General features: G+C 38.8%; 1 protein-coding gene across 1 annotated transcript; it reads left to right on the top strand.

Moving 5' to 3' along the window:
* The first annotated feature begins 552 nt into the window (after positions 1 to 552).
* On the top strand, positions 553 to 16672 carry CEP104 (centrosomal protein 104kDa). The gene is made up of 21 exons (XM_009704605.1): positions 553 to 665; positions 1184 to 1357; positions 1682 to 1820; positions 2487 to 2552; positions 2935 to 3011; positions 3187 to 3355; positions 3573 to 3731; positions 4362 to 4622; positions 5498 to 5701; positions 6235 to 6402; positions 7077 to 7250; positions 8818 to 8994; positions 9309 to 9515; positions 10013 to 10129; positions 10780 to 10816; positions 11339 to 11423; positions 12038 to 12146; positions 12454 to 12592; positions 13050 to 13117; positions 14612 to 14702; positions 16536 to 16672. Exons 1-21 carry the CDS (start codon positions 553 to 555, stop codon positions 16670 to 16672), a joined length of 2871 nt encoding a protein of 956 aa, XP_009702907.1.
* The last annotated feature ends 5386 nt before the right edge of the window (positions 16673 to 22058 follow it).

The raw sequence follows: 22058 nt of genomic DNA, 5'->3' as shown, positions 1-22058 counted from the left end.
GGCTGTGGGGATGAGGCCGAAATCAATGCCATAATACCACTACGGCACCGGGGGGAGGGGGTAGCAGTGGTCTTTGACGCTTGTCCTGCCCGTCTTGCCTCCCTTCCTATGCCGTCCCTGTCAGCAGCCTAGGGATGTGCGTAGCTGTGAAAAGGTGTTCAATTGACCTTGTTCTTTGTTGTTTGGTTTTTTCCTTTGGCTCAAGCACACAGAGGATGGTACAGGTCGCGCCTGTGCATGTTTTGGAACTCATAGTTTCAAGCTCCATCTTAGATCAGCAGATTTAATTCAGTTTATTGGCAAACTGCTATACAAGTTAGCTTAAACCCTCGTTTCACTAAGTACTAATAAAATGCTCACTGTAAGAACATGGTATGGTTTCTGGTGCCACTATTAATTAAAGAAAATTTAGATCTGTAGTCATTGCCTACTGTCTTGATGGACCACAGGATTTAATTCTTTGACTGTAGTGTTTCAGTGTTCTTTTATTGTCCTTTCAGGGATTAGCTTAAGCTTGAAACATCGTTGCTTTGACTAGCTCGCTTCTGCAGGATGCCACACAAGATCGGTTTTATAGTTGTTAGTTCATCGGGACACGAAGAAGGCTTCAGCGCAAAAGAGCTGATGGTTCATGCACCAACAGTGAATGGATGGCGATCACCCAGGTACTGCAAGCGGGAGGAATGTGCATAGTTCTGAAGCATGGAGTTTAAAATGGGTTGGAGATGTACCATGCATGATCAGAGTAGTTTATAACATCCCAGACCAAACTGATTATAAAACCAAAAAAGTTACTTTAATCCAATGGAATCCTTATTCTGGGAAAACAAAGCGCCTCGGTTACCACCTAAAGGCATTGCATTGCATTTAAATAAAGTCCTTTAAAAGAAAAAAGGGGACTATTTTTGTTCTTGTCAGTCTTAGGAGTTTGCAACTGCTTTGACTTAGTATTAAAAATCTGGTCTTCTCAGCACATCTTCTAGATATGTGTGGGCGCTTTACCATACACATCCATGCAATAAAGTGAAAAGTGTTTCTACTCTACTCTTTGGTTTCTTTCTACAATATTTGTAATGCTGACTTAAAGTATAACTACTTTGGGAAGTTTCATAATTAAATGTTACTCAAGTTGGAAATGAAGTCATCTTTAAAAAGGTGATTCAGAAATTGTGTATGTTTTCAGACTCTGTCAGTATCCACAGGAAATTGTTCTGCAGTTGGTGGAGAGGTGTCGAATACGAAAATTGCAGTTGCTTGCTCACCAGTACATGATTTCAAGCAAAATTGAGTTCTACATCAGTGAAAGCTTGCCTGAATACTTTGCTCCTTATCAGTCAGAGAGGTTTCACAGATTAGGGTAAGTCAAAAAGCTCTAAATGGTTTTATTACCTTAATCAGAAAGGCTTTAAGAGGAAATAATATTTATTATGCTTTGCATGCAATATTGACACATTTGTGCTGCAAGCCGTAAAGAAATACCATACTTGCTTAGATCTGTAACAAACCTGAAGACGTAGGTGTAAGAGGCAGGACGCAGATGAACAGTCTTGTCAGATGACAGCACGCATTGTTTCAGTTATGAGGGGGTTTTAAACCCTATCAAAGTACGAACCTGAGGAGCCAAAATACAGCTGTGGATTTGTGTGTTTCCTCTGCTTACTTGTAACACTTTCCTTCTCAGTTATGTCCCTCTCTCGGACAATGAAAAGAGTGATTTCAAAGCACGAGAGTTAAAATCTGTGTATATGGATGCAGTTGGCCAGTACCTGAAGCTGATTTTCCATAAAAATTATGTCAATAAATACAACTTATATGGTCAGGTAAGTTGAGTTAAAAGTCATTACTTGGTAAGCTAGATGACATTACAGTAGTACAGAACAGGCATAGAAATCTGGTCCCTTGCTTTGTAGAAGCTAAAAATGTTGGTTGAAAGCTCCTGGATTTATTTTTGGTTTATTTTAAAACAGAAAATACAAATAAGAGGTTATAAGTGACTTGGAATCATGACCAAGTGCATGCAACTTATCCAGAACAAGTCAGTCAAGCACACGTTCCATTACTGCCTTTCATTCTGACTTTAGACTGCACAGCAGGCTCTGTGCTGAAAACAGAGTACTTCCTCTGAGACCAGCTTTGCATTCGCTACAAAGCCACTCTTAGTCCTTAGGGTCTGATGTGGCATTAAGGGAAGGTGTTGTACAGCCATCCTCATACAGAAAAAGCAAATATCTGCCTCAATTCTGCAGTGACTCTTTTCACTTCCATCCTGGACCAGAAAAAGGAAGAATTGATGACTGTACAATGTGGTCTATAGATTCGGTAATAAATTTTTAATGAAGCATGAAGTACATTTAGCACTTAGTGCTTTGCTTTGCTTCCATACCACCCTGCAGACCACAGGTCCTATTTTTTTTTGTTTCAGTTTTCAGAAGATATGGAAAAAGTAATGACCTTATGCATTTACATTTTCTTTACATCTATCCCAGGTTGCCCTAGTAGCTGTAAACATTATTGGAGATCCAGCAGACTACAGTAATGACAGCAATAATACTGTAAGTGCAAAGCTTCTCTGTCTTTTTACTGTTGCTACACATGTTCAGTTACAGAGTTCTTGGGGTAATGGAATGCATCTTTCTTCTGCTAGTTCGGTGCTGTAGCAGAGCTGCCATGTATTGATTTTATTTTTTTTTTAATGTTATGTTGAAACAAGAAAGTTCTCAAAAATTGAGCCTAATATGCAGATACAAAAAATAAAACATAATCAATTGGAACATTTGCATTTTCAGCCTCTCCAAATTCTCTTGTTTCAATATGCCCCAAAACATAAGTTGCATAGCTTATGTTGATTGTGGCAAGTCAGACTTCTGTCCTGAACACAGGCTTGATGTCAATGAATGTGCATTAAGATTTATTTTTTTTTCCCCCTTTACAAAGCCTTCCAGAGATAAGCTGATAGACCACTACTTAGGAATTAAATCAGATGGTCCCGCCTTAGATGGAACTTACCTTTGGTAAGGATGTTCTTTTGCATATTGCATATGCCCTGGCAAAACGTCTACTCAGTCTAAAGTAGTTCTCAGTCTCTGTATTTTGTTAGTTCCCTGCTCGTGAAAAGGCAAGACATACTCTCAGCCTTGTTTATTTTGGATTAACTGAAAGTTTAGTTTATTCATTTTATATCTTCAGGAAACCTGATTCCATTTCACCTCTGGATGATTTGGCTTTTGACATGTACCAAGATCCAGAAATTGCTCAGATAATACGTAGACTGGATGAGAAGAAGCGTGAAGCTGTCCATCATGAATGCTATGATTATGCCAAGAAACTCAAGCAAGCTATTGCAGACTTCCAAAAGGTATTGTTGAAAGACTCTTTATCTCAAGCCGAACAGTGTTCCAGTGGTCCATCAGGGACCCCAGCGTTCACGTGGAATCATAATGATTTCCGGTATATTTTCAAAATAGTAATTTTTAAATCAGATAGCTTGATTTAACAGCTTGGCTGCAAATACTGACATGTATATATATGTACAGTAACGTGATTCCAAGGTAGCCTGTTATACCACCTTCTAGGTAGGGGAACGACTTGGACGGTATGAGGTAGAAAAGTGCTGCGCTGTAGAGAAAGAGGATTATGATCTTGCTGAAAAGAAGAAACAGCAAATGGAAGCATACCGCGTGAAGGTGTATGAGCAACTGGAGCTCCACAACCTTCTGGATGCAGAGCTGATGGTGGGTACTGTTATTCCTAGTTCAGGAGGCTTTATCATGTGGGTATTGTAAATAGAAATGATATAGCAACCAAAATAAATTCAAAGAATAAGAGTTGTTATACAGGTATTTTATGACAATTACATAAGGATTTTAAATTTTCTATTTGGATTGTGGCTTTCCCTAACCAAAGACTTGCACGTGGCATTTTATGAACATGCTCCATAAATTACGTTACATTAAACTATTAAGGTCTCAAGCAAATGAAATTAGAATCCTGAATGTTTTGCATAATTTCAGGTCTACCCAATCCAAATTAATAAGGCACTTGCTCATATTTTGAAGGAGTAGAACAGGCTTATGCTGGCATCAAGGCTAACCATACAGAATTAATGTCACAAGATACTGAAGTTTTATATTGTTGTCAGAACAAGAAGCTTTATTATCTCTCCACACACGCATCCACACAGAATTATTTCCTGATTGATTCATAAAGCTGCATCCAGTGGAAACGATTACATGTGTGTGAGTTGAGGTCTGATATTTACTTGAAAGCACCAGAATCTTGCTGACCATCAGAGCTGTAGCTGTACTAACTCTGGTTTTGCACATTGTTAGCCTTGCTTTACAATATCTCCTTCCCTTTCTCAGATTCAAAACACACCTGCATTGCCTTTGGAGCCTATGATTTATACTGACAATCCTCAGCGCACAAAAGCTACAAATTCACCTCCTTGTGAGCACACAGAACCGCAAAAAGGAGAGCCATGCAGAGCAGAGCCTTTGCTGGAAAAGAAGTCAGCAGATCCCATGTCTGCTGAGCCTGTTGTTCCCCATCAGTCACCCCATCAGTCCCCTCCTCCTCCTGTGACTCATCCCACAACCTTTGAGGAAGTGTTTCCCAAAGAAAATGTGAGTAGTGTACCTCTGTTACCACAGAAATCTATCAGAGCAAATTATCTTGTATTCAGCCTTCCAAAACAACAAGGTCTTTTTGTGGTTATTCTCATGGCTTATATAGTACCTGAAATTGACTGTATTGCTGCGCCATGCCCATCTAATCGTTGGCCTTTCTCTTTCCTGAATTTCTTTGGAAGCTTTTAGAAATGTTCAATGAGATTGAGGCAAAAAGGGATTATGCCTGATTTACAAATACATGAAGGGAAGCAAATAGACATTAAATGACTAATCAGGGTCACAGAGCAAATATATTGGAAGCTGAATTCTTCTTGCTCCATGAATAGCATAACAAATCTCCTTGTTAGAGATCATGTTAGATAAATCTCCAGCGGCAAGGGAATTTCTTGGAATGTTGTTGTAGAGTAAGAGTCTTGGTGTCACGTCTAAAGAGAGGAAGAAAATCATGGTATCTAGTTAGCTTGATCTTGAGGTTTTGCTGCTCCAGTTTTTGGCAAAGCTAAGGAACACTTGCATTGACTCTAGTAGCACTAATATTCTCTCTTAACGGGATGGTGAGTTAAAATAATTTAATAAATAAAGCTTTATGACTTGCTGGCTTCCTGTCAACAGATGATTTCTTCTGTAGATGCATGCATTTCCACAAAAGGCATTTTGTATGTATTTTATTGTATTCTATAGACAATAATCACAGGCACTGATTCCATTTCTTCATGATGTTATAATGGGAACTTCAACATCTGTACTTAATTGTAAAGCGGTAACTGCTTTGATGGGGGGAAAAAAATGCATTGAGGTGAATCCAATTAGTGATGAAACAACTTCATGTCTAAGTCATTTCTAGAATAGAAAATTTTATCTTCTGTTAGGTTGAGTTCTTACCTTATGATGAGAGACCTCTTCCAGCTATCTGTAAACAGTCTGATGAAGCAATTGCGTACCTTGAGCCAGAGATGACTGAAGAAGGTATCAATGATACTCCAAGAAGTGGCATTACTGGGGAACCAGAACCATTAACCGAGAAGGCACTGAGGGAGGCCAGCCCTGCTACTGAAGTCTTTGGAGAAGCTTTGGTAAAGAATAACAAAATAAACACATCGATTATTATGATCTGTGTTGAGTTGATTTGATATGCGCTCTGTCAACAAAGACCTACTGATATGATTTTTACAGGTTCAGAGCTGTTGCTTAAAAATCTGAGATTAAAATTTGACATTGGATATATGGGTGCCCGTTTTCAATGTTTATATGACGCTGTAGCTTTTATGATTGATTACTTGATAAGCTATTAAACAGATAGTGTCCGGTAGACTGCAGTAGGGTACAGACCCTGCCAGAATACCCGTAACTTGAGACCGTCTTTTGCAGGGAGAGAAACCATTACTGTGCCTGAAATGGTTCCTTGAGCCTGACCTGTTAATCCATTTTACTCATTATTTTTCAAAAATATGTGCTTTTAATAAAAGCCAGATTCCTGCAGGAAACACCTGGGGATTTCATGCTTAAGTTCATATGTTCCTTTGAGGCTGTTTCTGTATGTAAATGTTGAATAAATATTGAAATATCAGTATTGACCTTTTAAGAGAGAAACTCATTCTGTGTTCAGGTTTCAGGAGCGTATTCCAAAACTTGGTCATATCGAGAAGATGCGTTACTAGCTGTGTATAAGAAGCTGATGGAAATGTCAGTAAACGCTCCAAAGGATGATTTAAAGAACATGCTGAGGGCTGCCATTTTTCTTGTAAGGAAAGCCATCAAAGACATAGTGTCTTCAGTAAGTTGTGATATGTTTGATAAGAAATACTCCAGTGAAGAACTAGCAGCCAAAATTGTAGAACCATGTGGTTAAGATACTTCAAACAAATAGTTTGTAAAATTACTGTTGAGTAAGTTTAAAAACAACAACAACAAAAACTGAAACAAAAAACCAGAACCCCAAAACAACTGGAATGTCAGCTTTTAGCTAGGATCAAGGACTGGGCAATGTCTGGCATTCAGCAGCATGGAAAATAATGTGAGTAATGAGCTTAAGAAACAACTGCTGACGCAGTAAATGCATAGTGCAGTTGAGCTTTTTTTTTGCCTTTTTTTTTTTTTTGTAAAGATGAAATACAGCAATGGAGTAACTTTTACTTTCCAACTTGAGAGACTACAGTTAGCCTAAAGAGACTTCGGCTTCAAATATGCCTTAAACAAGAAGAAAAGGAAAAAAAATAAAAACTGTATTACTCTTTACAAAACAAATCCTGAAGCCTTTCACCTAAGCCTTAGCAACACATTTTCTGGAAAAGAGATATCTGAAGTAGCTTCCATTAAGGGTGTTACTATAATTCTAGATTCCTATTGCTGCTGTTCTTTAGAACTACAGAAAAGATTTTACAGTATTGTCTGAAAACAGGGATCTGTGTGGTATTTTTGTGCAGTGTTTCCTTTTTCTTTTTAACTTAGGTTTTTCAAGCTTCTCTGAAACTTTTGAAAATGATCATTACTCAATATATACCAAAACATAAACTAGGAAAAGTAGAAACTTCTTATTGTGTGGAAAAAACACTTCCAAATTTGCTTTCTAGAACAGGAGACTCTTCATCCCGTCTTCGCCTTGTGGCTTTTAACTTTATTCAGGTAGGTGTTTTTCTTCAAATTACAGTTGTGTTCTTATTTGCATTAAGAACATTACAGAGCTTACAGGTGGATAACATCTAATCAGACTTGACTTTGAGACCACAGTTTGCTGCTGTAAAGGATTACACCTTATATGGAAGGCAAAGTGGAAGAACCAACTTAGTATCTTTGCAGTGTTTTTTCTAGCCATGTATTTGTCACCTTTGTTGTGGGTGACAGTGAGGGGAGATCCCAGCTGCTGCAAATGCAAGAAGGGTGTGACTCTTGCATTCTTCTTTGTTGCAAGTGATCTACAGAAACGAGAGCAAGAAAGTACAACATACTGTTCAGACCGTGCTGCAATTTGATTGCATTTTTGACAGTCAACTTTTGAAAGTCAGCTTAGCAAAAGCATAAAAAAGATGCCCATTTTAAAATACACAGTCCATTCCTTGCTCAATGCTGACAAATAGCAGCTGTGAATAGCTGCTAGAGGACTACAGGCTCTCTTTTCCAGTAGAATTTAGAAGAAAGAACAGTAGTTCTGTGTGAAAATATGTTAATTCAGTCCCAGGAGCAGAGTGAGTCACTGGCTCTAGGTTATTTATCCTTGCTCGCATCCACACATGGAAGGAGATTTTTCTTTCATTGTAGGTGTAACTAAAATTTTAACAGCATTATTGTGTGAAGTGGCCTGGTGTGTTACTGGAACCCCAAAGGTGACAGGTTACTTTTACTACTGCTTGCCTTGTTTATAATGGATTTTGTAATTGACTAAGAAAGGAAATGAGAAAATGGTTACAAATGTATTTTTGTAGACAGGATATGGCCTGCAGAGAAGGAAAATGTGTTTCTTTTGTATCGCTGCTAATAGATGATACCGTGCCTGAATAAGTACCTCTCTAGGGAAGGTGCCACATATTTCTAGAAATAAGTATGTCCAAAACAGACCAGCTAACCTGGTGACAACTGCATCTGGCCCTCAGGAGGAGGGACTGCAGGACACCATCCTCTGCTTGAGTGTCCGTCAGCTGACAGGAACTGGGAGGAGGAATGCTTTGTTATTAAACATTCTGCTACCCGCAAGGAAAATAAACATTGAGCTTTGAGTAACAGCAGAATTTAGCCCTTAAGGTTCTTTGCAAAATAGAATGAGAAGGGATAACATGGCATATGTCTTTTGAAGCACTGTTGAAATCCATCTTGATGCAGTATCAAGGCTTTGTATCCTTTGTGACACTTCTCACCTAACTCCTCATATAGTTCAGTGTAAGATCGATTTCTTGAAATGTTTCTTACAGTCCAGTTCTGTTACTCATTTGAGCATGTCTAAGATTTTATCGATTTCTCAGTAGCTTTCTCTCTGATGCCAAAAGCAAGACCAAACACCTGTATAATCTTTCTTTAAAGCCTTTGGAAGCTACTTCTGGCTACTAAAGTAACAAATAAGCAGCGACTTCTTATGGAGGGCTTATTTAATTTTACTTAACTTGTTGTAGGTAATTTAGAATAACTCTGCTTTCCAAAGTCAGTTAATTTTCCTCATTTAACATTCCTATATGCACACTGACTCTCTGTACATTTATAGGAAATGGCACTGTGTAGTGAAGTTAAACCTCTTCAGATTGTTCCAGTTCATTTGGTTCAACCATTAAAACCAAACTCCCCAACACATCTGGCAAGGAGTCAAGTGGAATTAGTGGAATGCCTCTTGAAAGACACGGGCATGGAAAACTCTGGGTTTACCATCAGCAATGTCATGAAGGTAGGAGTCAGTTTACAGCACATCAGGTTTTTTCTGCTGCTGTTTTATTGGGGCTTGTCTATCTGTTTTGGAGTAGTGGTGAATTACTGAAGGGAGTTTGAGGCTCTTGGAAGTGACAACACACAACTTTGCGAGGAAGCAAGATGCCAATACAAGGGGAAAAAAGAATCAGTGGCTCAAAAAGTGTTTGCAAAAACTTGTCTGTATGAAGATTTCTCCCACTGCAGTGAAATAATTGTCTTAGACTAATAAACAAGTCCTTAAAAAACATGTGGGAAAAGAGAGGCATAAATTTTTTTAATTATTATTTTCAGTTTGCAACTGGAGCTTTGGAACACAGAGTTAGTGAAGTTCGTGATGTAGCGTTGCGGATTATCTTTGATATGTACAGGAAGCACAAGGCTGCTATACTGGAATATCTTCCTCCAGATGATGCAAGCATTCGCAAGACTGTTCTCTATAAAACACTCTTTGATGGATTTACTAAAATAGATGGTAAACTTTCTGAAGCTGAAATTAGGGTACGTAATAAGATTGTAGAATATATGTAGCTACTTTAAACATTGCATTCAACTAAGCAATATACTGATTTCATATCTATATTAGACATTGAATGACACATGCAGCAGAGTATCTTAGGGTGTGTTATTAACATTACTTAGTGTAAAAAGCTGGTGTTCAGTTTATTACATGTACTCTTACAAAGAAAGCCTACTAAGAATACAGAGATGGTACTTCTGAAATAATGCACAATCATTTTGGAAAATACACATATACTATTTTATGCTGGCTAACCTTGGAAAACAGTAAGCACAGAGGAAATGCTATGTGTTTCTTTCAGGTGGTACAGAGGAATTTGGGGGGAGGGAGTTGTTACTGTAACAGACCAATCATTTAACTGAGCAGGATGTTTCTTGTACTCCATTGACCATTGGTTCTATGCTGATGTGTTTTGCAATCTCTTCTATATGATCGATAGTTCAAAAACTTTTGTAACTGAAAGAGTATTTCTTGACAGGCACAGAGAAAGGCAGCAACAGAAGAAGCAGAGAAACAGAAGAAGGAAGACATAAAAGTTTTGCAAGGTCAGCGGGCAGCTTTAGAGGAGATGCAAGCAGAATTTCAAGCTGGAAAGGTTAGGGGTGTTTGAGTTTTGATTTTTTCTTTTTTTCTTTTTTTCTAAAATCCTTTTTTCCTCAGGTATCACAGGCTTAGATAATTAACAGTACTGTTATCTCATTATGAACAACAACAAAAAAAACCCCACCAAATAGCAACAGAGACTCCATGACGTATACTAACTGACTTTCCTCCTCAGCAGTCGAGCTTAAAACCTGGGGGGTTGCATTTCCTAACATAGTATAAAATTTTATAAAATTTGGATTCTTTTTTGTAACAGTTTTGTCTATCGTATGGTAAATGTGAGTGTTTCTACAAGTCTAAATGTTCTGTACCAGCTAGAGTATAGGAATTGTACTGAGTGCATCAAGGCCCTCCAGAAGCATGCTGTACTGCACATCCATTAAGTTTTATTTCTGAACCTTAGAAAGGTAGTCAGCTACCCTAATGCCAGGAAGTAGGACTAGTTTTCCATCCGCAGAAGATTGCTGCCTCAATACCTGAGAGATTTGCTGGAGGACCAGAAGCACAAACATTGTAATTCATTGGCTCTGCTCCTAAGCTTTTGATTCCAAAGAAAAATCAGAATATAATCTGTTCTCTTTCTCCCTCGCAAGCATCGCAGTCATTAAGCAGATTTCTGACTTAAATTTCTTTGTTCAATAGGAGAAAGAATCTGATTTTCAGAAGCCAAAGAATCAAGGTATAGTATTAAGAAATGTAGAGATATTTCAAGATGTCTTTGAAACTCTCTAGATGCTTAATAGATTATTGACTTATCTCAGTTAAAAACATGCCAGAGTGCTTCAGATTGTCTGAGTCTTAACCTGCCATACGGGTAACCATTAAGTTCATGAAAGAAAATTTACCATCAACTGACCAGTTAATTTCTAATGAGAAATAGCATGGCTTGGCTTGAATCCATTTTAGATTTCTCCCCAGCCTGAGGCAGATCATCTACTACATGTGTTTAAAAAAAAAAAAAAAAAAAAATCACTAAAATGTTTTACTGTTGTAGATCACTAAACCAATAGTTTCCCAACTGCCTTATAGGTAGGTTGTCTTTCAGTGCTTGTTTACCAATATGGCAGTGGTATGCTTCTGTTAGGTTTTTGTTTTGCTTTTTTTTTTTTTTTGCTGTTAAGATCTGGAGAAGCAGTATTTCTAGGCATGCACAAAAATGAATTAAAATGCCATTTTGGTTTTAATAGTTCTCTTTTTACAGGTTACCAGGTAAACGAAAGCCCACAGCCTGCAGCAGCAGAAGAGATTCCAGATGATCATTCCTCTATTGCAGATTACTTGGATAAGTAAGTTAGATGAGCAGCTTCCAACCACCTTGAGTACTTGGTATAACCTGCAAGCTAATAACATTAGTAATATTTTTCCAGTAGAGCAAAGCTAATACCTTCAGCATTGAAACAATGAAAAAGAAAATCTCTTCTAACAGATTTGGAATTATCACCAGGCAATCCTGGATGTTGATTTTTTAAGTTCTTGGATAGTGTGACCTTGAACTTTTTTTCTGAGTAGTTGCTTGTGGAATAAGAAATTGCAAGAGTTTAATGTTCAAGAGCCAGTATGAAATAAGATGAGGATACCTCGTGGCTTTCACGTGTATTGTAGGATAAGGGCATAGAGAAAGCATTTGAAAATTCTGGAGCCATGAAAGCCAGTTTCAAAAAGCTGTTCTCACTGCTTTTGTGGAATTATGTCTTTCTATATAAACAAATGCTTTACGGTTGTATTTACCATAAATTGTATAATAGTATCTCTTCATGCCCTATCTTAAGGTCAGCACTATATAGGGAAAATAAGGTGTACCAAGATGTCAGCCATTTGTCAGAATAGTTTCTAACAGAAGAAACAGAGTTCATCCATTTCACTCTGTGATGTTACTAATGTTTGTATTTTTTTTTCCTAGCTTATGTATTTTTTGTGGTGAACGGGACAAATCCTTCACAGAGGAAGGACTGGATCTCCATTACTGGCAACACTGCCCTATGTTAACTACATGTGAGCACTGTAAACAGGTTAGGCATAAACTTTCTAGAGCTACTACAAGGCATTAACTGTTGTTATTTCAGTTTTAAGGTGCTATAAGATATTTAACGCTAAGCTAGATGAATTCTGAACACAACTATGTGATCTTGGGTAGTGCTTTTCAAAAAGAGCAGCATTATAGATTGTATTAATAACTGGACTAAAATTTCATTTTCCCTTTGTCATTTTGGAAAGTGAGATTTAACTTCCAAAAATCACATAAGCAGTTTTTTTAATACTATCCTTATTTACTCCGTACAGTACAAATCTTCTTGGGTGCCTCTTGCTCTGTTGCAGGTGGTGGAAATAGCAAGCCTGACAGAGCACTTGTTGACTGATTGTGATAAAAAGGACAGCTTTGGGAAATGTCAACGATGCAGCGAGGCCCTTCCAAAAGATGAGTTGCCCAAACATATTAAGAGCAAGACTTGCAATTGTGAGTAGTTTTGAACAGGAAGTTTGAACTTTAAAGGTCAAGTCAGTCAGACTTTCAAATACTGTGATTCTTTGGCAAGTCAGACCACTTTGATTTAGGTACTCTACTGTGGATTTAGAAATACAAGTAAATCCTCAGGAGGGAAGACTTGGAATAAACTCCTGAGTTTTCTCAGTGCTTGAAATGCTTCACTTCTATGAATGTATGTGGGAAGGATGAGTAAGGAGAACAGAAAGCCTCTGCCACATCCTTGTTGATTAAGCCCTATCGTTCCTTTAGATTTTGTTTTGATGTAGACGGTGAAACGTGGGACTTCCTTGAGAGCAGTTAATGATAATAGGGTAGGAGCTGGTTTAGCCATGGGGTAGTTTTGTGCTCTTTGTTGTGCAAGTTCTCTTCTTGTATTTGAAATTAGCCTGTCTTTGCAATTCTTACACTGTTTTTCTAATCATTTCAGCTGCCAAACCAGAAAATGTGGCAAACCATTGCCCGTTGTGCCATGACAACTTTTCCCCAGGAGAGGAGGTAAGACTGCCTTCCAGACTAGTCTGATGTTGTTATGTCACTGGGACTGAATTCGTGTCCTCTTCTAACACTGGCTTATACCCAGCAACTTAAGAACTTGCCTGGATTATTGCCAGGGTCTATAATGGCTATCTCACAGTCTGGGAACCATACTTGAACCTAAGTTTTCTACCTTTAAAGGTGTATATGGGAACCACAGGGCTACAGGCTATTCAGTGTCGGTCTTTCTCCTCCTGCATAGGCAGCTATACACCTTATAGCTTTCCAAATTCCCAAGTACTACCAGATTCTGTGAGTTCACTTGTTAGCCCTAGTGTTTGAAGTGACATTATGCAACTTAAAATCCTGCAGCAGGACCGAGCACATCCAACAAGGCATTCAGGATTAAGGTATTGTTGATTTGGGTATAAGAAAAAAAATTGACGTGAAGAAAGTAAGCAAGAACTACTATAATTGTCAAGAGCGTTGAGATGGCCTCTCTCTAGTTTCTACATGCTGTTCCCTGTAACTGCCTAATGCTATGAAATCTCTGACATGCCAGCTCCAAAATGTGCTTTCAGCAATTGAAAATATGTATTGGTATTGTATAAAAAGTGATTTGTTCAGAAAATACTTAACATATCTGTTTCAGTCTTTTACATGAATCCTCTAACACTACATTACGATCATATTTAACTAGTTCTGTGTATGATTGAGTTTTCAGAAAAAGACTATCTAGGAGGCAGCGAGCAACTCAGTATAGAGTATTAGACACAGTTAAATGTCAATGGCTGATATGTAATCTATGTAATTTTCTTCCTTTTAATGGCACTGTTGAGTAGTGCTTCTGTTCTCAAAACCAAGTTTTTTCTAAATCCTTTTTGCTTTGCCCAGTGTGAGGAGCTCAGAAAATATTGTAACCAAAAAACATTTGTTTGGATATGTTAGGTTGTTTTGGTTTTTTCCTTGCTTCTGCCGAAATTATTCTTGTAAGTAACAGACTTCACATAGCCTCTAGTTTGAGGAGGCTGTCATGGTTTTTTGTAATAATAGCTGCTACTCCTTCCGGTTGATGAATGCTTTAACTGTTATCATAGCCTTGTAGTTATGCCCACATTTTTTCAGTTTAAAATATATATAGATTAAAAGACTTTCCGTGTTATTTGTACATTGTTTTTTTCCTCATGTGAACTCAGTTGTTAATTAGGAAATTTTAAAACACAAAACAAATATCACTCGCTCTTAATTTCTAGGATCTGGCTGGGGTTTTTTATTGTGATCTGCCTTTTAAATTATATTAAAAAAATGGATCTACTAATTTCTGTTTCACTTAGTAAGTCATGAGGTGCTCATGCTTTTATGAGTGAGCAGATTAAAATGCTATTGCCATAAAGTCTGTATACAGCTCTCATTTTCCCCATGTTTTAAAAAGTATATGTGCATACATAGTGACTAGGTAAAACATTGGCTAATTTTGCTGGTATTGTAATATTACTCCTTTTTAATTGACTTTAGGCCTGGAAATTTCACCTAATGGGCAAAGATAGCTGTAAAATGAATCAACGGAGGTTACACACAATAAATAAAACTCTTCTGGTGCAGCCTGGTAAGATACTATTTTATAGTAATAATGATTACGCTTTTTACTATGTTGCCTTTACTTAAGAAAAGTATTTCATCCTCGAGAGCAAGCTGGCTCTTAACGACTTGCTCAACACGTTTTTTGCATTCGTGTAACCTAATTGATATTTCTTAGGGTGGTATAGACTACAGTGTACTTAGGGAGCAAATTCTTAAAATCATTCAATAACAATAATTTCAAAACGAGGGCATTAGCTAAGTTGATTGGGGATACTGGCATATTTGATAATTTGATCAGTTCAGGGGTTTTTTCTACGTAATATTATGACCATGAATAGAACAATCAGTGGTGATACTAAACGGCTGACGTTCTGAAGAGCTCCTGAATGTTGCCACAGAGAACCAAAAGCCTGATTTAGCTTTTAATGTCCAATCAGAGGATGCTAGTCTAATCCTAACTACAAGATGAATTGAATAGTTAGTGCTGTGTACTGGTTTTCCTTTTCAGTTCAGACCCAGGAGCTAGGCAGAATTTATGATTGTGCAGCTTCTTCACCAACAAAAAGAAATTGATTCTGATGTCAGGTGGTTTGTTGTGGTTTTTTTAACAGTCATCTTTATTTATGAAGCACATGCACAATCCTTTTATTTTCTGAACACAGAAGTTAAACAAACAAGCTATTTTCGTGGTTTAACCCCAGCAACTAAGCCCCACCCAGCTGCTCACTCACTCCCCCCTCTGTGGAATGGTGGAGAGAATCAGAAGGGTAAAAGTGGGAAAACTCGTGGGTTGAGATAAAGACAGTTTAACAGGGGAAAAAAAAGCCGTGCATGCGAGCAAAACAAACCAAGGAATTCATTCCCCACTTCGTATGGGCGAGCAGGCAGGTGTTCAGCCATCTCCAGGAAAGCAGGGCTCCATCACACAGAACGGTGACTTGGGAACACAACTCTGAAGGTCCCCCCCTTCCTTCTTCTTCCTCCAGCTCTATATGCTGAGCATGACGTCATACGGTATGGGATATCCCTTGGGTCACTGGGGTCAGCTGTCCTGGCTGTGTCCCCTCCCAACTCCTTGTGCATCCTAAGACCACTCTCTGCTGGGGTGGGGTGAGAGGCAGAAAAGGCCTTGACTGTGTGTAAGCCCTGCTCAGCAATAACAAAAACGTCCCTGTGTTACAAACACTGTTTCCAGCACAAATCCAAATCACAGCCCATACTAGCTACCTTGAAGAAAATTAACTCTATCCTAGTCAAACCCAGCACAGCTGCCTGCAGCACCAAAACTCTTTTCGCAAGTAACATCCAAAACCTTTCCTCCTTCAGACTTTGTTCAGAGTTCTTTAGTCTGCTGCATGTTCAGGTTGCTGCTAGAGTTAACCTCCTCTGTCTGATACTTGCTTTGCTCATATCTGTGTTTCACAACTACTCCAAGTTTCTGGAAAGAACTGTTGAACTGTCCCTTTCAGCTGTCATAAGTGAATGTGGTTAAACTCAACAGTTTCCAGTCTTGAACTGGACCTACAATCATATCTGTCTTCAGCTTTGTTGTTTCTACTTGCTAATAAGAATGCTAGTTAATTTGCTGCTGCTTAGAATTTCGAAACGTAGAAGGAACTTAAATCCTGCTTGGATACAGCTAGAGCTCCAGAGCAATTTCCTAGATAGAAGAGGGACCCTGACCATTTAGTCCTACCACTCCTGATATGAGACACACCTCAGACTGGATGTCTGCCAGCTTCTAGTTGCTAGTATCAGTCATTCAGGCTTAATATATCTTGAGCATCAAAATGGTAGATAAAATTCAAGACTGGGACTAGATGTGCTTGCAATAACGATCTGTATTTTGTCTTCACAGGCAAAATAGGTGGCCAGTATTTAAGGAAATCAGGTCCTTCAGGAGCAAAAGCTCAACCTTCCTCTGTAGGAAGCAAGATCGCAACCCCAAGATGGGGCCCAAATAAAAGCACTGGCAAAACATACTCAAAGCGATGACAGGACAAGTATTTTTTCCTTTCTCTTAATAACTAGGCATATAGTTGTTAATAGTTATTTTAAAATTGTGGGCCACTCATATCATCTTTTTCATTTGGCTACATGGGGCTGTTTATCAGCCTAATCTGATAACTGCAGTACGTAACTTTTGTGTTATCTGTCTGTGCAGCACTGTGGTTTTCTGCTAGAAATGCTCACATTAGAAATGTGCAAATGTTCTGGGGCAGTTCTAGCCTTCCGCATTCCCTGTGTGGCACAAGGAAGGCCATGTGTTGGTCTCTGACTGGTTCCTCGTATTAAAACAAAAAACTTCCCCAATGAGTATGGAGTTAACATGGCCGCGCTGTCACAATCAGCACAGAGGTTGTGCCCTGGTTCTGGGATTATTTGCGCTGTGGTTCTAACAGTCTGGTCTTGAGATCCAGAAAGGAATTTCCTTAAGATCCAAAAGCCACAGTCATTTGTGTTTTGGCTTGCTTTTGGGGAAGAGCAAGAAACCTATCAAGCAGAAATTGCACTAGACTTTCAGGACAGAGCTGAAAAGCATTTGGTCTTTTGATCTAAGTATAACACTTGTTTGCAATTCTGAAAGCTTGGTAAATAATACCCGTATTAGCTGACTTTACCATCTGATCACTTCAATGTAATAATTGCAGAATATATTGCTAATAGTTTTGTGCCAAAATCAGCTTTATAACACGCTGAAAGTAATAGTGTCAATAATTTTTTTCTTTGTCTTACCATCAGACACTTGTGGTAGACAAATAGGTCACAATTTAAACTGTGTGTTCTGGTTGGCTAGGAGATAGGCTGCCTGTGTGTATTTCTGCATTACATCTGTGCATTTACAGAGAATTCATCATAATTAGACTTGAGGAAACACCATTGAAAATACGAATATACAATGAGCAAAACAGGCTTGTTGCAGTCACACAGGTTCCTTTGATGTGATGACGATGTTGGTATCTTAGCAATGCCATCGTTCATCAACTATGACATGCAGCTAGCATAAGGTGAAATGAAAAATGCATGCACATGTAGAAAGAAATACATGTCAAACTATATGAAATGTGTATCTCAGTTATCTGAAAGACCTGTATGATTCTGTATAGACAAACTCTTGAACCAATTAATGGGGAAAATAACAATTCCATAAAGCGAAATTCTTCCTCATGTGTTTGCTAGAAGGAAAAAAGAAAAAGGAGAAATTGCAATGTAGACAAGGAAAGCTATGGGGTTTGTTTTTTCCACTGCAAATCCTATTGTGTCGATTTATTTGCTTCAGTTAGGGTATGTTTACAAGTAGGGCCAGGAATTGGAAAGCTTTTTGAGGTGTCCACTCCTCAAGTTTAATGCAGTCAGTCAAAGAATCATGCTGTTCTTTGGTGATTAGTTTAGCCACTGTGCCAGGATCTACTGTATTTTGATAGTCAGAAAGACACTATTAGTGTGTTTAAAACAACTGCCTTTTTCTTCCGTGTATTTGTCATGATAAACTTTGTCAGCTAAAATGGGGCAAATTTATAGCTATTGTGAAAGCTTACAAGTCCATTTATTTCTGCTAGGCTCTAAACTCTTGGTTTCTTCATTGGAAATGGGAACTGTATTTTTTTCTAAAACTGACAGGTATCCTTGAACACCGCGTAAGTCAGCTGAAAGCTCTAGTTGACCCTGCAAGGAAAGGAATTAGATCAAGGCCATTATAAAATGTTTCCACTCATTTTTAAAGCGCTTAGAAACATTATTTTGACAGATAAGTTTGCTCTCCTTTCTAATACAGGTGTCTGTAATTTTATGAGTTCAAGCATGTTGATAATGTCAAGTAAAATAGATGTCTCTTCCTTGGGTCTGCAGAGGTGCTAGGAGTAACACAAGCGCTGCATGGCGAGAAGTGGTTTTGCCGTGAGAGCCTGGCCTTTACATATATTTCAGGTTTAGAGTTTTAAAGGTGGTAGAGCAGTACCCAAAGTGCTACTCAACACCAAGAGTTAGCACCACATAAAAAAGCTACAGGGCTAGTTGGATATTGCCATATGACATGCCATTACAAAGGAAGTAGCATGAAATAGCCGTTCCACGCTGCCTTTCTTACTGTGCACTAAGTGCCTTATGAGTTCACTTGACAGGAGGATTAAGCTAAACCGCAAGAGTCCCATCTGGTAGGTAATAAGAGTGTGTATTGATGGAACTACTATAAAAATTAAAGTTATGCTTTAAAATCTCACAGTTAATTCTGAAATATATCCCCAAGAAATGGCCCCTTAAAAAAAGAAAAAAATCTTAGTGGAGCCCTGAAAAGCTTGAATTAATAAATTTAGACATTTTTTCTTGCTTTAGTGTACTTTCTCTCAGCTCGCTTCTAAATCCAGCTCTAATACTGAGTTTCTCTCCTTAGGTCTTGATTAAAATAAACATCCATAGACTACTGCATGTGACCATTTAATAGACTGAAAGAGAACTGTGGGAAATGGTACAGGCGATAGATAAAGCGGCGTCCTGCAAACATCAAAGACCAGTGCATTTTGTTCTTCCTCCTGCTGTTCGCACAAGAAATCTACAGGAATGTGATAAACTAACTGAGAGTATTGAGCAGTGTAACAGGAGAACCAAAGAGGTGGTTATGTAAATGTGCCCTCTGATTGGACCCTTCTGCTGTTTCTTGTAGTGCATATAAGGTAGAGTTAAGAAGCAATAAAGGATTCTGATGCTGATTCAGGTGAAGCACATCAGGGTCCATGAAATCATTCACCACAGAGAACAAATTCTATTAAGACACAATGTATGAAGCTTTGTACCTAAAGCAACAATCCTAACATTTCTCCTCATAACACTTAGGCAGTTGCTTTCCAGGATAGAATTAATTGGTCCCACGGCTATGTCCACCACAAGTACAAGAATGAGTGATCGTGGTAATATAAGTAGAAGTTTTGGGGATTGGGGTTTTTTGCGTGAGTGAATTTGTGGTATTGTTTTGTATATAGAGCGCTGATTTTGTAATATGCAGTTTTTATAGTTTGCGTGCAGCCTATCTACAAGCTTATGAATTTCAGAGGTAGATCGTGCGCATGTATTTTGAAAGTCTTTATATAAATTGTTTCTTTAACTCTTCCAAATATATATCTCTCAATAAATATACATATGTTAGGAAAATATATATATCCAAAGAAACTATTTTTATTTCTACTTTAGTGACACAGGTTCCTCTTTGAGAACCTGATTCCCTATGCAAGCAAAATAACCATTGATTTTGCTCAGAGAGAGCACTGAGAGAGAGAGACTGATGGCTCATGAGCTGTTGCCCAGAGCACTTTTTCCTTTTGGACATAAAACTGTGAGCTTTCTGTTGGGCAAGTTTAATGGAAAAAACATTTGCAAAGTTCCTCCATGTATTTTGGATTGGCCAATATAGTGTGTATATTGAATTGGTAAATATATCTCTCCATTGCTCTTCAACCATGGCTTTTAAACCCAGTCAAGCAAAGCATAATTAAAATAATCAGTTAAATCCTGCATGTAGCAGGATGTGTGCTACTTTATAACATTATGGGACAGCCTTTTTAAACATTTTTTTTAAAAAAATATGAAATTAACACTTTATTTTAAAAAAAAACCCAAACAACCAAATGAAAACAACAAAAAAAAATCCCCAAACCAAGACCCTCACAAACACTATTAATTATAGCAAGGCTCACATTTCCGAGTGCTGACTGATCTGAAGAGCAGAAAAGTTGGGAGCGATGTCAGGCACTTTTACAGACCCCCTCTTTGGAGGCGTTTTCCCTTGGCTAGCACTTGTTTCTCCCGTTTGCGTACGAGGACGCTTCCCTGCTGCTCTGTGCTCAGGCTGCCTGTCCCCCCATGCAGTTGTAGGGGCTCTGGAGCAAGCCCAGTAACTGCTTTTCTCTTTGCTCCGTCATAGAGCACGGTAATTACGCCTTAGGGAGCCGTGCAATAACTCTCTGCAGCTTTTTCACTGCAAGGAGTTGTCATGTAGGAGATTCCTGCCTTTTCTCTGTCCTTACCTAAGGAGCAGGAATTAGGTATGCGCAGGAGAAGTGCATTTACAGAGCCTTTTGTCAAACAGCTTTTAAAAGAAAAATGCATGTTGCATCTTAGGGCTTTGTAATTTTTTTTTTCAAATCCAGAATAGCTCTTTAGCAACATTTTAAAGAAATAATTTAAATATTTTAGAGTGCATGACATTCACTGAGACCACTGGCTATCTTTAGCCTAAAAAAATGCACCTCTGAAGTGAGGTAATACTAACTACTCAATGGTATGAATTGGAAAGAACTTTAAAAGTGAGAAAATGGAAATGTTTTTCGGATGTGAGAGAAACTTCTTTGAGCATAGTAGTACCACCAATGTAATTTTTAAAGGTTGATTTCACTGGGCTGCTTCCTTTCACGTAATGAACAACCTGTATTTTCTGCAGTAGCAAAATAAACACTGGTGTGAAAAACACAGTTAAGTTTGTTCCTATGCCATGAAGTCTTGAGCAAAATATTCCAGAGCACAAATGTTGCAGAGGTGCAGGTCTGGCTAACGGAAAGAAGTTCGCCAAACTGTTGGACTGGAAAACTTAAATCAGCGGTGCACGTACATCGTTACTGAAGAACAGACTGTGGTCCCTCTCTCATGGGCTTTTTTCTGTATGATCTCTTTCTCCGTACTGTGCCTGAATGACAACCAAGTTGTTTTCATCCGTCTAAACTGCAGAGACGACTTGGGAGCAGCCAGCATCCCTGTATGCAGGAATTGATCTCATTTCAAGCAATTGCCTGGAGCTCCGCTACCCCAAAAGAGGAATTTATATAGATTACGCTGTTCCCAAGTACTGGATAAGCAGATAAAGTATTTAAATCCTAGCAATTTTATCGCTATCATTTCAAGAGAAAAAGTCACTGATCTTAAACGTGTAGGTTATTTTTATTGCACTTATTTAATGAATTTGTTCAGCAAGTTTGGACGGTATCTCTGCATTTTCAAGCTGTTATAACAGAAGTCGGTACTGGGTGGGGTGAAGATGTGGCCGCGGAAGCAATGCTACAGCAGCACCTTCGTGTGTCTGTATTGCACCCCTACAGCAAATGCGGTGCCCTGGAGCGATGTGATCCCTTGCTTTTGCGTTTAAGAGATCACTCGCTGCACCGACGGGCAGGGCACAGCTCCTTTATTCGGAGGGAGAGGTGGGTCGGCGGTGGCCAGTTTCTCTGGGGTCTCGGCCTGCGCGGTGAATCACCGCAGTGGCCTCGGCTCCTGCGTTTCTCGCACCAGGCGGGTGCAGGCGGGCTGGTGTGGGGGCTAGGCGGTGTTCCGATGCGGGGGTGTTTCGGCAGCGCCGGGCGAGGCCTCCCCGGCGGCGGGGCGGGCCTTCCCGCGGAGG

Source organism: Cariama cristata, unplaced genomic scaffold, assembly GCF_000690535.1.
Source record: "Cariama cristata isolate BGI_N322 unplaced genomic scaffold, ASM69053v1 scaffold42707, whole genome shotgun sequence".
NCBI lineage: Eukaryota > Metazoa > Chordata > Aves > Cariamiformes > Cariamidae > Cariama > Cariama cristata.
The sequence above is the reverse complement of the archived record's forward strand: the minus strand, read 5'-3'. Positions and strand labels throughout refer to the sequence as shown.